Raw genomic sequence first — 14710 nt, 5'->3', positions numbered from 1 at the left:
CAGCTGGGATTGATCACCCCAGGGCCATCCCCACCCCCCGCAGTGAGGCAAAGCCCATTAGTGTTTTCTTCTCATGGGGGGCAGGGCTGGCAGGGGGGAGCCGCAGCTGGAGACTGACGGGAAACAGATGTGGTAGGGGAGGGAGGGGAGGGGAAGTGGAGGGTTCTCAGGAGATGGATACCACACAGGTCAGAGCTCAGGGCGCAGTAGAAATAAAGCAACCCCTCTCCACCGTGGGGGGCAGGGAGAGTATGGGGGGACAGAGGCTCTGAGCCCCTCCTCTCAGCTCTTCAAAGGCTCCTGACTGCTGGGGAGCTCGGCAGGGCCACCCCCTCCTCTGCCCTCAGCCCAGCTTGCCACTTCCCTGAGGGAGAAGAGCCCTGTGACAGGAGGTTGGGGGTGAGGCAAGGAGAGACCCGGTCCCAGGCCCCCCCGACTGGCTGAGTGACCTTGCTCAAGTCCCATCTCCTCTCTGGGCCTCAGTCTCCCCGCTGCACACAGTAGGTGCTCAACAAACAAGGGCTGAATGACGAGGAGATGGAAAAGCAGAGCCACATACACTTGGAAGATTCTTCCTCACTGGGCCTGGGAGACTCTGATCCTGAGTGTGGAGACGGGGAGGTGATGGTCAGGGAGGCTGTGCTTGGACTGAGCTCCACAGGATGGAGACGAAGCAGGAGAGGCCACTGCCAGCCTGGGGGATGGGGGTACGGGCCCGGCATCATGGAAGGGGCTACGGCAATACAGGGGTGCGGCCAAGGAGGCTGGAGCCACAGTGGAGAGTTGGGTCCTGGTGGACTTGGGTGCATGGCCTGGGCCCTGCCTCTGATTAGGTCACAGAGGTGTGAGAGTCATAAGGACTGAGCCTCCCAGACCCTAGCACAGCCCCAAGCACCATACGTCTGAGCCACTGCAGGAACTGGGCCATTCCCAGCTCCCCTCCCCAGCCAGCCACCCTGACCTGCCCTTGCTGTTCCCCCTGCCCCCGCTTCCCCCAGGCCACTCATCTGTCCCCTCCAGGTTCCATGTTTTCCTCCAGCCCCAAACTTGATCCCTCTTCATGAGTTCCAGCTTCTCTACTGACCTTGGGTAAGTCACTTATGCCCTTTGCCTTAGTTTCCTCCTCTGTAAAATGGGGAGACAATAGAGCTGACCTCATGGGGTGGCTGAGAGGATGAAGGTATAAAATACGCAGAGGAGTGCCTGGCCACCGCACACTGCTGTCACAATTTCCCCAATTCCTGCCAGTCTCCAGTGACTGAGACGCACCTGCAGCACCCCTCCTCTCTCCTGTGCTTGGAGCCCAGCCCAGCGCTTTGCTCCAGCCCACCGGGTTCAGAGGGCGCGAGCTGGGACACCAACGGAGGCCCGCCTGGCCTCAGGGCCGGGCTCCAGACACAGGTGCAAGTTCAACGTCAAGGCACCACTTCCACCTGGGGGCCCTGGAAAGGCCACGTGGCTTCTCAGGACTGCACGTTCCCTCCCAGTGAACAGGACACCCGGTCTGAGGGCAGAGCACACATGAAGGGTGTGCAGGGGCTCAGCACACCTGCAACTCACAAGAGGAGTTCTCTGAGTGCCAGTTGCTAACCCTGTCTGATGGAATCCTGTCCCTTGGGTTGCAGAGGAAGCTCCTGGAAAGCCAGGCAGCCCCCTGACCTTCGTCTTCCTTCAGAGCCTGCACAGACCTGGCGAGCAGCCGTCAACAAAGTGTGTCCAACGAGAGAAAGTAGGAACCCCTCTGCCAGCACGGGCCACGCACAAGGGCCCTGGGGGAGCAGAGTTCAACGAGGGCGAGCGTGCTGACAGTCAGACATCTGGGGAGGTGCTTTTGAACGGGGGCTCCAGACCAGCTCAGGAATTGCCAGGAAGACTCCAGGATCCAGGTGCCGTGGCTCCTTCACACTGCCCGCCTTCAGCCCCAGCCCCGACACGCTCCTACCACACTCTGTGCATATCGCGTGCCCTGTGCCCAGCCACTGGGTCATCGAGCTGTCTCGGCGCTCCAGGGCCTTGGTGTCTCCCTTGGGGCCATTAGGTTGTGGGCCAGGCCCCCTGCACTAAGGAGCCCCTTGTCCACTGGGCTGCACGGCCAGCTTCCCATCTATTTGCCTGTGTGCGACAGTGTGGGTGATGGGAACCACGGAAACCCTTGGGGGCAGGAGGATGGAGAGTCTGCAAACAGAGGCAAAGGAGGCCTGCACGAGGGTCATAAAATCACAAAATGTTTCAACCACAAGAGTCCTCTTGGACAACTCCCAGATGCTCCTAGTAGGATAAAGACCAAATTCCATGCCATGGCCTCTGAGCCAGCCCAAGGCAGCCCGGCCCCTCCTTCCGCACTTTGCTTCACCCCTCAGCTCCTCCAGTGCTGGGCCCTGTCCTCTCCTCTCTGCACGTGCTGTTCCCTCACCAGAAGCGCACCCTCCCCTCTCTGCCACTCCCACCCCAGCCCCCTTCGTCTGCTGACCCTCCACTGCCCCTCGGAGCTCAGTCTGACGTCACTGCCTCGGCGGATCCTCCCCCATCCTCCTGCCTCCCTTTCCCTGTGGCCTCCTCTGCCGCCCCCGCCCCCGCTCCTGCCTGACCGTCTTGGTGACTCAGCTTACACAGGGAAGGCTCGCCCCACCCCCGCTCCCCGTACCCCAACTACCTCACCAGCAGTGACCGTGTCTCCCACCATCCCCTCAGCCAGAGCCTGGACTTGGCCTTCAGAAACCTGCTCTCTGTCCGGCTCTCGGGTCCCGCACTCCCCCCAGTCCGGGCCCCGCCTCTCCATCAGGGCCCCTCTGGCTTCCCTTCCCAGCCGTCCAGCTCACAGCCCAGGACCACACTCTTCCAACATCACACCTGACTCTTTGAGCTCTTCCCTCTGAAACACTCATCTGGCACACCTCTGTCCCCGAACCCCTGTAACACCATCTCTGGCCCACACCTGTGCAGTGAATACTACTGGCCAAGTCACAGAACCGGGCTGACGGCTTGGGTGACAGTTATGATCTCGAAGCTCCCCCTGGGCTGGCATGCTGCTTGCCAGTCCGGCTATGTTTCTCTAGTAGGTTCGCTTCCTCCCTTGTCCTTCCCCAAGCCCGCCACACCCCTCCTCACTCTGACTTTTAGCTGAAAACCTCATGTCCCATTTCACTGAGAAAACAGAAGCCCTGGAAGTGAGGTCCCCCTTCTCTGCCCCATCAAACCCACGACCCTCCCCAATCATCCCCCACCTCCCTCCCTCCTGGGCTGATGATAAGGCATCTCCCTCTTGTCCCCTTATCATCAGCCTTTTGCTTTCTTCTGGGTCATTCTCATTTGCCTATAATGTGCTCCAGGCTCTCCCATCTTCAGAACACCCATCTCAACGCCACCGTCCCTACTCTAGCTACTGTCCCATTTCTCTGCTTCTCTCCACAATCAATGTCCTTTGCAAAAGTGGACAGTGAAGGTATTTCCTCTGTGGCCTGGCCCAGGGAACCTCCACCACCATGGACACTGCCCTGGCCAACAGATCCGCTGTGAATTAACATCTCCCGTCCGCCTCACGTCCGACCTAAAGGGCATCGGCTTCAGTGGTTCTCAGAGCTTGGTGGCAGCTCAAAAAGTCCTCCAGGTAAAAGTGATGCCCTCCAAAGTTTCGGGACCACCTCCGTATTACCAAACCTCCAGGGCCCTTCTCCATGGTCATTACACCCGACATCTCAGCGCAAGCCACCACCTGTGCTGCCACCCTCCCACCCCCAGGACTCCACGCTCCTGGGTCCCCCTCCTCGCTGGACGCTTCTCCTCCATCTGACCTCCGAATGCTGCGACTCCACAACACATGGTCTGGGGAATCCCTTCGCTACTTTACCCACATTCTGCAGGAAATCTCATCATTCCCTAAATACCTTTAGGCCAATGGTACCCAATTCCCGGTGAACCACCTTGACTTCTCATACGAGCTTCAGAATAACAAACCCAACTGCCCTCTTGACGTCTCGACCTGGATTTTCAGGAACATCTCAAATGTAGCATGTATTAGAGATGTCTTGCCTTTATCTAGAACACTTATGTCCCATCCCAACTGCCCCCAGCCCAGGCTGCCCACCTTGGTAACGACCACCTCCATCCACTCAGGAGCTCAAGCCAGAGTGTGACTGTTCTCATTCCTGGATTCCTGGCCCCCCCTCACCTTTCACATCCGATCCCGTGATGCTCTGTGTTGGACCCAAATCCAGAGCCACCACCTTAGTTCAGACCTCCTTCGGTTCGCCCGGGACTACGGCCATGGCTTTCCTGCTGGTCTCCCCAGTCTCCCAGCCCCTCTAGGCCAGTCTCTACACACAACCAAAGCAATCATCTCAAAATGAAGCCGAAAGCCCTGTTGCTGGGGGCTTCCTTGTAGGGCCCCCCGAATTCCTCTGGTGACTGCTCCCATATCTCCCACTCCACTCTCCTGTTCCTTCACTGAGCTTTCAGCCTTGAGCATCTCCAGTCCAACAGTCTCAGGGCATTAGCACTTGCTGTACCCTCTTCCCAGGATGACCATCCTCCCTCTGGTGACAGGTCTAGCTTCCTCCCCTGCTTCAGGCCCCAGAGTAAATGCCGCCTCGTCTCTGCAGCCTGCAGTAAGTGAGTGCTGCCTGGGACGAGCTGCCTCAACCCCCTCCCAGCAGGGCAGGCCGGCCCTTGGCCACCAGCCCCGTTGCACAGTATCTGGCACCCAGTATCCACCTTGTAGACATGCGCCAACTGGGCGAAGAACCAACAAAATGCACTTTTCTACAGCATCCCGCCGCCTGCGTATCCCTCTGTGTCACGGTTGCAGTTCGTTACTTTCAAAATTCACTGGGGTCTGTGGTCTCAGGGTCTTCGTACAGTTGCCCTTTTATCTTCCTTCCCTTCCTGGAGAAACAAGCCCTCTCCCCCCCACTTCCTATGAGACAAGGAAAGAAAGGGCTAACTTGGATAGATCTGGTCCCATCCCCATCGTCTGAGGCTCAGTAAGGGAAAAGCTCCCCCTCCCCTGGTCCTTCTGCCTCACCTGCTCCCGCTCCCCCGCCCCTCGCCCGGCTCACCTGCTTGTGTGGGTACACGTTGATGTGGCACTTGATGCACTCCTGCCCCATATTGGCCCAGGAGTTCCCGCTCATCCATTTTCTCTTGCACTTGGGACACTTGTACTCGCCAAAGCAGCGCTTTTTGCCCTGGTACGGGGTCAGACCCTCGCCTTTGGGGCGTGCCTAGAGGACAGGAAGCAAACACAGGGATTAGGATCCAACAGGCCAAAATGATGCCCCACAGGGGTCCTCATGGTTTCCCTCTTCAGCCTTCATGCCCTGTGTCCCCATGTGCCAGATACCTTTTGTCCTCAGTCCAGAGAACACCAGAGTCACCCTCAGAGCGCACATGGGAATCCCAAGGCTGGGAGACTCGTATGGGGACAGAGGACAGAGGAGGTGGTGAGTGGCGCACATCTCTTTTAGATTTAAGGGAGCAAAGTCCTCGATGGTGGCTAGGAACTACTCCTTTAGCTCTGCTGTCATGAAGGGGCAGCTGGTGGTCACATGACCTCACACAGGTGCTCTCTGGCCCTGGGTGGTGTGGTTTAAATGGCTACTGAAGAGACAACGCAGGCAGAATACAACCTTGTAAGCAGCGAAAGCGTGTCTCCCCTCACCCCTGCTCCCAGCCATCTGCTGCCTTACCTGGTGGCTATCTGAATTTCCTTTAGACCACCCCAAAGATGGGCTCTCCATTTACAAACATATACACCATATACATACGTACGTGCAGCCTTTCTTTTCCCTCACTCGTAAGGAGACAGATTATATACTTGGTTCTACATCTTCCCTTTTCACTTAATCATATATCTCAGACATATATATAATATTTTCCACCAGATCAGTATAAACAGAGCTGCTGTATTGTGTTTGAGGGTTGCACAGTATTCAAATCTATGCAAGGTTCGTAGTGCTTTCCCATCACTACTGCAAATGTCTAGATTGTTTCCACTCTTCTATTACAAGCAATGCTACTATGAATATCTTTGCATATATGTGTGTATGTACATATATAATTTTGCACAGGTGACAGTACATTTGTTGAATAAATTCCTAGAAGTGAAATTGCTGGGTTGATGGGTATGTACAATTATCATTTTTAAAGATGACAATTGCCACTGCCCGCCTCCACGCTTCCAGCTGCAGGTGTACCAACTTAATGTCCCGTCTCCTCCCTAACAGAGTTTTCATTTTTGACAACCTAAGAGGTAGAAAATCTTCTCAGAGTAGCTTTGACTTGTACGACATGTATTATGAGCAAGTGAGAATTTTTTTTTTTTAAATATGTTGTCTTCTGCCATTTTAAAAAAAAATTTATTTATTTATGGCTGTGTTGGGTCTTCGTTTCTGTGCATGGGCTTTCTCTAGTTGTGGCAAGCGGGGGCCACTCTTCATTGAGGTGCGCGGGCCCCTCAGTATTGCGGCCTCTGTTGTTGCGGAGCACAGGCTCCAGACACGCAGGCTCACTAATTGTGGCTCACAGGCCCAGGTGCTCCGTGGCATGTGGGATCTTCCCAGACCAGGGCTCGAACCCGTGTCCCCTGCATTGGCAGTCAGATTCTCAACCACTGCGCCACCAGGGAAGCCCAAGAGAGAATTTTTGCTTTTAAGAACCACTTGTGTTTCCTTTGTGAACTGTTAGTTCATATACTTTGTGATTTTTTTTTTTTCTGCTGGGGTTTGGTATTTTTCTTGTTGATCTGTAACTGCACTTTATATATTAAAGAAACTGGCTCTCTCCTATATGGTATTTTTTTTTAAGCAGGTTTATTGAGATATGGTTCACGTACCCGACATTTCACCTATTTAAGGTGTACAGTTCAGTGGATTTTAGTATATTCACAGAGTTATACAACCATCACTACAGTCTAATTTTAGAACATTTTTCATTACTCCCCCAAAGAAATTCTGTATTCTTTAACAATCACTCACCATCCAACCCCCCACTTCCTCACCATACCCAGCCCCAGGCAACCACTAATTTACTTTCTCTTTCTATAGATTTCCCTACTCTTGACATCTCATACAATAATTGCCCTTTTGTGTCTGGCTTCTTTCACTCACTGTAGTGTTTTTAATGTTCATCCACATTGCAGCATGTATCAGTATGTCATTCCTTTTTGGTGCCGAATAATATCCCATTATATGGTCGTGCCGTATTTTATTTACTCATTCATCAGAGGAAAGACACTGGGTTGTTTCTAATTTTTGGCTATTATGAATCATGCTGCTATGAACATTCATGTACAAGCTGCCTAGTGTTTTAGAGAGTTGAATTTGTTGCCCCATTATTTGAAAGTGCGAGATTTCACATAGAAATATGACCACATTGGTCCAGAATCCTTGCTGGTGATGAGCAGCTGAGGTTAAGGAGTGGCCACCCCATCAGACCGACTGCAATGCATTCTCTGTGTCACCTCTGTTCCGACCAACTGCGCCCTGCATCATGTCACCTGCTTAGCACTCACAGGATTTGAGTTTGAGGCCGGCTTAAATGCAGGCACTACACTGTGACTATCAGTCATTCCTAGACTGGCATCCTGAGCATTGCCTGGGAGCTCATTAGAAATGCAGAATCTCAGGCCCCATCTTCGATCCACTGAATCAGAATCTGCATTTTCACAGGAGCCCCAGAGAATTCATACGCTATTAAGTTTAAGAAGTACTGGTCTACGAGGTGGTCTGTTTCCATAGTAATGTTTCCCTGGGTATTTGCCTGTTTCTGAAGTAGTGTATAAAGGTTAAGAACACCAGACTCTGGATTCAAATCCTAGCTCTGTGATCCTGGGCGAGTCACTTCACAAGATTAATGATAGGAACTACCACGAAAGACTGTTCTGAGGATTAAGTGAGGTAAAACACTTAGAACAATGCCTGGCAAATCGAACAGGAGTATTAATTATTATTATTTAATAATATAGAACAATAGCGGTATATAAAATAATAATTTCTTCCTTCAGTAATCATGTCTTTCTTGCCCAGCCGCCATTACCACCACTTGGTGACAGCCTACCAGAATTACAGACAAAACCCCAGAAATGGACGTACGTCTGAATGTGTAAATCTAAACTTAGTGACAACGACGCCGTGCTGGTCTTCTGGGCCCACTGCCTAATGTCTTTTGGATCGTTATTGGCCTTCCTGGAAGCCATGATATCCTGGGGAGAAGACCGAGCTCCAAGGCAGGACTGGCTCTCCGCACTGGTCAGGTCCATGAGAGAGGCTAGTTATGCCAAGGGGAGCACTCGGCGTGCAGCCAGGGCCCAGGGTCCAGTCAATTTGCAGTAGACAGGCCACCTATGACTCTGAAGGCTCTTCGAGTTGTGTTGGTCTCAAGATACGGGGTGTGCAGTGACCCAACCACTTCTAGCGGCACGTTTTTCTACCTGGTGCCTGGTACCCACAACTTACACAGCCTCCGTTCTGCAGTAATCCCGAAATAAAGTACTAGATGAACTCAGTTTCCTGGTCCCTGTTCTTAAAGGCACTTACATTTTAAAGGGGGACAAGGGACAGGCATGCGGTGCCTCACTAATGGTAGGATTTGAGACTTCTTGGTTGAAGTGGGAAATGTGGGGGCCATCACCAGCCAGACCCACTCTGGGCTCTGGTTCTGCAGGCCTCTTGGTTCAGAGACTGATGGGACTTGGCACCTGGCCTCACACAGCCGGGTCCAAGGGCAGGGGTCAAGGCATCTCGGGACACTCAGTAGAGTGAAGGGTGAGGATTGGGGCAAGACTGACAATTCAGTTCCCCAAAAGTCTCTGCTTCAGAAATGAACAGGAAGGAAAGGTACACAAATAAAAAGACACAGCATGTGCAGCAAAGGGAGAAGCAGGAAGGTGAGAGAAGAGCAAGGGGGTGAGTCGGAACGCATCACCACACCATGTAATTAGAAACCTGGACATTCTGGAGGCTTCCATCAAGGACTGGGAGCTTCTGGGCAGGGACAGGGGCTCCAGGCTCCTGCAGTATCAAACATCTTCAGCGCACCATTCCCACACTGCTGTCAGGCCAGGCACTGGGAGGGCCCAGCTCTGACACCCCCCCACATGATACGTGGCTCAGATCTTAGACTTCAGGGCCAGATGCCAGTGGTGGCATTCTACCTCTGCCTGTGACTATCTGGGGGACCTTCAGCAAGCTATGCAACCTCTTTGTGACTTGGTTTCCATAGGAACCCAGGATGATGATAACGGGCCAGCTTTCCCAGCACTGTTGGAGGGATTTGATGCATTCACGCAGATGAAGGTCTTAGCTCGGTGGGTGGACACTGCAAGTGCTCAGTAACCATCAGTGATTTCAGTAGCATTCGCTTCTGGGGCTTGTGCAGGGAGAGGGAGCAGATGTGTTCCAGGTGATACAGAGGCTGGGGCTGAGACCAATGGGCATAAACCGTAAGAGGAAAGTCCCAAAGATGGGAGGGAAGCCTGAGTAGAGGGTGGGCTCACCACCCTTGTGTTGCCGGGGGGTGGGGGGTGGCAAGTAAAACAAGAACAGCATTAGGTGTCTTCACCTTCTGGAATCCTCAGGGGGAGCCATAAAGGTAGAGGAAGGCTGTGGAAGCTCTGAGGATGCTGCTGGCAGAGGACAAAGGGAAGAGTGAAGAGAACAGACGTCTATGAAGGACCACCTGTGAGCTAGGCTTTGTGCTACAGCTCCACGGCCTGTCAGGCTCCCATTCAACTCTCCCCATAACCCTGTGGGGCAGGGAGTATCATCACCCACTTAACAGATGGTGAAACTGAGGCACGGGGAAGGGGAAGCACTTGCCAAAGAGTTTCTAGCATGTGAGGGGCAGGAGGCCAGGCCCAGCAGGCTTTTCCACAAGGCTACACCCTTTCTGTCTGTCACCCCCAAGAGTGTCCCCACCATGAAGCTGAGGCCTGTGCTCAGGAGAAGAAATCCCCCAGGCCCCAGGGCCTCCAGCTCAGCCTAGCCCAGTGGCTTTGCCCTCCTACGGGTCAGAGGGGAGAGATGCCTGTGGGGCAGGGGCAGAGAGGCAGTGGATGGAGGGAGGGCAGGCCAGCAGGCAGCTCTGGGCAGCGAGCAGCAGCTTCCCGGAAGGGCTCAGTCCCATCATTCTTACACTTACAGACAAGAGCAGGGCCAAAGGGAGTAGGAATTTTTGACAGAAAGAAGGCTTCTCTGCCCCCCACACTTTCCCCCTGCCTCTCCTCCCAGAAAGGCTTGGCCTCTTCTCATAAACGTCAGCATGAAGCAGACAGTGACTACCAATGGCCCTGCAGGGACCACTGCCCATCCCGACTGGGAAGCAGGCCAGGCCTGACCAGGCTCTCCTGACCCGGGTCCCTGCCACACACCCCTCTGGGAAATCACAACTGCTAGGAGCTCAGGCAAAGCTCAGTGGGGCTCAGAAACCAGCCCTCTTAGTACAGACAGGCCCTCTGGGGACCAAAGAGGCCAGGGAACTTGCTCAAGGACACATAGCAAATCAGGGACTGAGCTGAGACGAGGCATCAGGTTCTCTGACCTCCAGATCAGGCTAGAATCACCATGGAGGGGAGCCTGGGAAGTGAGAGATGGTGGCTGGCATGGTGGTGGGAAGGAGGACTTGTGCCAGGGAGTAACCAGGGCAAAGCTGGGCGGGGAGTGGAAGGAGACATCCGGGCAAGCCAGCAGCTTGGGGAGAGATGTAGAGGATGCTGACGCTACCTGGGCACTTTTTCGGGATGGCTCAGTGCTTTCTTCCCAAAGGCTCATGAGATTTCTTGTGGCTGGACGCTAGGTAGTGAGCTCCCTTTCACTAGGGGTATGCAAGCAGAGACTGGGTGAACAACTATCAGGGACATTGCCAAAGGGACTTTTGCCCTGGTCAGACAATTGGACCAGGTAACTCTGAGGGCACTTCAGCTCTGTAATCCTCCCAACTCTTGTTGCTGATGAAGGCCAACCAGGCAGGTGTGGAGAGGGAACACTCTCAGACACTGCTGGGGGTGGGCTTGAACAAGTACATTTCCTACTGCATTTCTATAGTGCAACTTGGTAAAGGTTTCAAATTTTAAAAGTTCCATTCCTTCCCTCCCAGCAAATCTATATCTGGGCGACCATCCTAAGGAAATAAAAGATCAGAGGTGCAGACCACAGGGATGTTCAAGGATATCCATCACAGCATTGTTTATGACAGCGACAGGCTGGAAAAAAACGAATGCCTTGGTTCCCTAAATGACGTTACACCCATTGGACAAATGACAACAAAGCCATTGAAATATTTATGAGGTTTTTAAAAAAGGGTTTGGGAAAACATTTTAAAAAGAAAGCAGGATAAGCGATTGAATATAGACTGCTCCCAGAGTAAAACTGTAAAAAGGAAAAATGTGCAAGGAAAGGGCCGGCAGGAGATCAGTCAGAAGTGTTCAGAGGTTGCCTCCAGGAGACAGGATGCTCTGCTCTAATTAATGAATTGTCTTGAATGAGTAGGTATGACTTTGATGGAGAAAATTATGATGGTCCATCAGCCGACTCCCTGGCCTGCAGGCCCCTCCTGCCCACAAGGGGGAGCCCTGTGCTTTTCCAAGGTGGTGGGAACAGACAGAGATGGCAGCTCTGTCCATACTTGTCCCCTGGGGCCTGGGTGCCAGGCAATGGCCAACTTCTGGCTGCTGGTTCTGTTGGACCACGTTCATGTCCGTAGAGCTGCCCTCCCCGCCCCCCAGGCCATGGAGTGGACTTCCCACCCCCTGGATCCCATTTGCTCCCTCAATTCTGAGGACAGCTGGAAGTATCCACACCTATCACATGACATAAGAGTCTGGCTGGTCACTGTGCCCATCAATTTCCCTGCCCCTGCTTCCTGAAGTCCCACCAGTAGTGAGTCAGGCTTCAGAGTGAAGTTTGTTTTCCTCTTGGCCCCTTTAAGACTTTTTTAAAAATTTTTGTTTATTTATTTATTTGGTTGCGTTGGGTCTTCGTTGCTGCGCGCGGGCTTTCTCTAGTTGCAGCGAGCGGGGGCTACTCTTCATTGTGGTGCACAGGCTTCTCATTGCAGTGGCTTCTCTTGTTGCGGAGCATGGGCTCTAGGTGTGTGGGCTTCAGTAGTTGTGGCACGTGGGCTCAGTAGTTGTGGCACGTGGGCTCAGTAGCTGTGGCGTACAGACTTAGTTGCTCCACGGCAGGTGGGATTGGGATCTTCCTGGTCCAGGGACTGAGCCTGTGTCCCCTGCATTGGCAGGTAGATTCTTAACCACTGCACCACCAGGGCAGTCCCTAGACTGAGTCTTTTTTGCAGGGAGATGACATTGTCATCGTTGGTAGCTTGAAGGAGAGCATCCCAGGGACGCTGGCCCAGGAGGGGGCAGTGAGGTGGGGTGCTGAGGACCTGAGGCCATGCCCTGTGCATCATGGCTCCACACTGGCTTCTGCCCCAGGACACATGGCCTCTGCTCTCTGGATCACGGTTTTGGCTATGGGCCCCAGCTGCAGGCCTCAGCCCCAGCCCTGGCCACACCACCTCTGCCTGCCTGCGCCCGGCCAAGCTCTGGGACACAGTAATAGCCATACTCGTTGGGTGTCTTGTCAGAGCCAGACCCCCTTTGTACAATCACCTTATGAGTCAAGTATGCTTAGTCTCAGGTTTCAGATGAGAACACCGAGGCATGAAGAGGTTAAGTAACTCACCCAAGGCTATACTATCAGCAGGCGGTAGAGTCTGGACTTGAACCCAGGCCGCTGACTCAAGCCCATCCTCTCAATTGCCCTGCAGTGTGCGAAGACGATATTAAGATGAGGAACCCATCCGGCCAGGATGGTGAGAAACAGGAAAGTGTTGCTACTGTCACAGACCCTGGCAAGCTGGGTGGCCCAGGGGGCATCCCTTCCCCTCTCTGGGCCTCAGTTTCCCCATCTCTCGAATGAGCGTGGCACTGACCACTGGGCAGGCTCACTTTCCTCCCTGAGGCCCATAGGACAGCCTGGCAACCGCCCTCACGCTCCCACTCTGCCAGGGAACGCTAGGCTGACCCCACAGTGCGTCCAGCTGACAGGCACTGGCCGAGCCAAGAGAAGCAAGGGAGGAACAAGGAACAGACGGGCTCCTTGCTGGATCCCTGTGCCCCCGTCTGCATGCTCTCCTGTGGCCAGGCGGCCGAGGCTATCCTGGCCTAGAGTCGAGAAGGAAAGAGCCCTGGGTTTGAGATGCCCTTTCCATAGATGAAGACACAGAGAATGAAGGGCCCAGGACTCTTTGTGCGTCCCTGCTGGCCCTTCCTGGAAGGCCCAAGAGGGTTCTGGGGACCCTTTCTAAGGGCTGGGGGCTCTCCCTGGAGGAGGCAATGCCCCTCTCCCAGAGTCTCCTCTCTTGAGCCCCCCTTCCTCAGGCCCACAGGTACCCCCTTGCCCTCCGTGCTGTCTCTCCCCTCAAGCCTGGACCCATGGGGAGTAAACAGGGGCTGCGGTCAGAGGCCGGGGCTCAGCCCTGGCTCTCCCAGGCCCAACCTGGAACTTCATCTGCCGAGTGTAGGAGCTGGGGCGCTAACATTTCATGAGCACCTACTATGGGCCAGTCACTTGCCAACCTGTCACTCCAAAGCTCTTCCATTCTATGGGAGAGCAAACAGAGGCCCAGAGAGGCCCAGCAAACTGTGCAGGGCCCCACAGCCATGGAGCCAAGACTTGAACCCGGTCCGCTGACACCACAGCAACACCCCCCCACCTCATGCACAACCGCTCCTGAAATGGTTGTGGGAAAATGAGAGAACAAGCCTGCTCCTAGGACCACGACTCCACCTCTGAGCTCCGACCCTTGGCTACCCCTGCAATTATTCATTCATTCAACTAACATTTATTGAGCACCCGCTCTGCCCCAGGCTCTGTGGAACATTCCAGGAATATGGAAATAAGCAAGACAGATGAGGAATGCTCTCACAGTCTGGGGCCTTCCAAAGGGATCAGCCCTGTGTCACCAAGCGTGGTCCACACCTGTCACAGACACCCTCGGACACACATTTTCAGGCTCTGGCCCAAGTCAGACTCACACCTGCAGAAACACTCTTGGACCCACGTTCTCAGGCAGAGGCTGCTCTTCACCCAGTCCTCCTAGGTGACAGGCATGCAGCCAATGCAGGACACGTGAAATGATCTCTAATCAATGCAACAGCCCTATGAAATCAGCACTCTGAACCCTACTGACAGATGAGGAAACTGAGGCTGGGGACAGGGGTAGCACTTGCCCAAAGTCACAGAATCAGTAAGCGGTGGGGCCCGCATTGGAGCCAGGATGCGGGCTTAAGCCTGTTCAGTGCCCGGACCCATGCTTCTCTTTCCCCTGCGCCCTGTGACACTGCTTTAGCCGCCCTCCAAAGACCTCCACACTCACGTGTCCATACACATGGCCTGGGGAGGTGGGCAGGAGGGCTGCTTCAGCCTCTGCAGCCTGGTCCCGGCAGCTGCGGGCTCAGCGGAGGCCCCAGAGGAAGCAGGCGATCAGAGGGACAGGTGGGCTGGACCCCGTGGCCTGCAGGCTGCTGGGAGGGAGGAAGGACGCGGCAAGAGGTCCCCCTGGGTTTCCTCCGGAGTCTCAAGGGCCCCCTTGTCTGAGCACAGGCGTCCTGGCCCCCTCCCCCAGGCCCCCTCCCCTTTTCTGGGTTCCTGCCGCAGCCCAGCATGAGCCCAGAAGGCCCAGCCTCCTCATTGCCCCCCCCACCCCGTCCCGG

General features: G+C 54.4%; 1 protein-coding gene across 1 annotated transcript in view; it reads right to left on the bottom strand.

Annotated features, from left to right (window-relative positions):
- The window catches only part of ZCCHC24 (zinc finger CCHC-type containing 24), a 61866-nt gene that overhangs the window by 7046 nt on the left and 40110 nt on the right, over nucleotides 1-14710 (bottom strand). The window contains exon 3 of the mRNA XM_027129748.1: nucleotides 5055-5219. Coding sequence (XP_026985549.1) covers nucleotides 5055-5219 — 165 coding nt within the window. The remainder of the gene's footprint in view (nucleotides 1-5054; nucleotides 5220-14710) is intronic.

The sequence above is a fragment of the Aethalodelphis obliquidens genome, unplaced genomic scaffold (assembly GCF_003676395.1).
Source record: "Aethalodelphis obliquidens isolate GAN/ISIS:26980383/991018 unplaced genomic scaffold, ASM367639v1 scaffold37, whole genome shotgun sequence".
Taxonomy (NCBI): Eukaryota; Metazoa; Chordata; class Mammalia; order Artiodactyla; family Delphinidae; genus Aethalodelphis; species Aethalodelphis obliquidens.
Note: the sequence above shows the minus strand (reverse complement) of the source record. Positions and strands in the feature narration are given on the sequence as shown.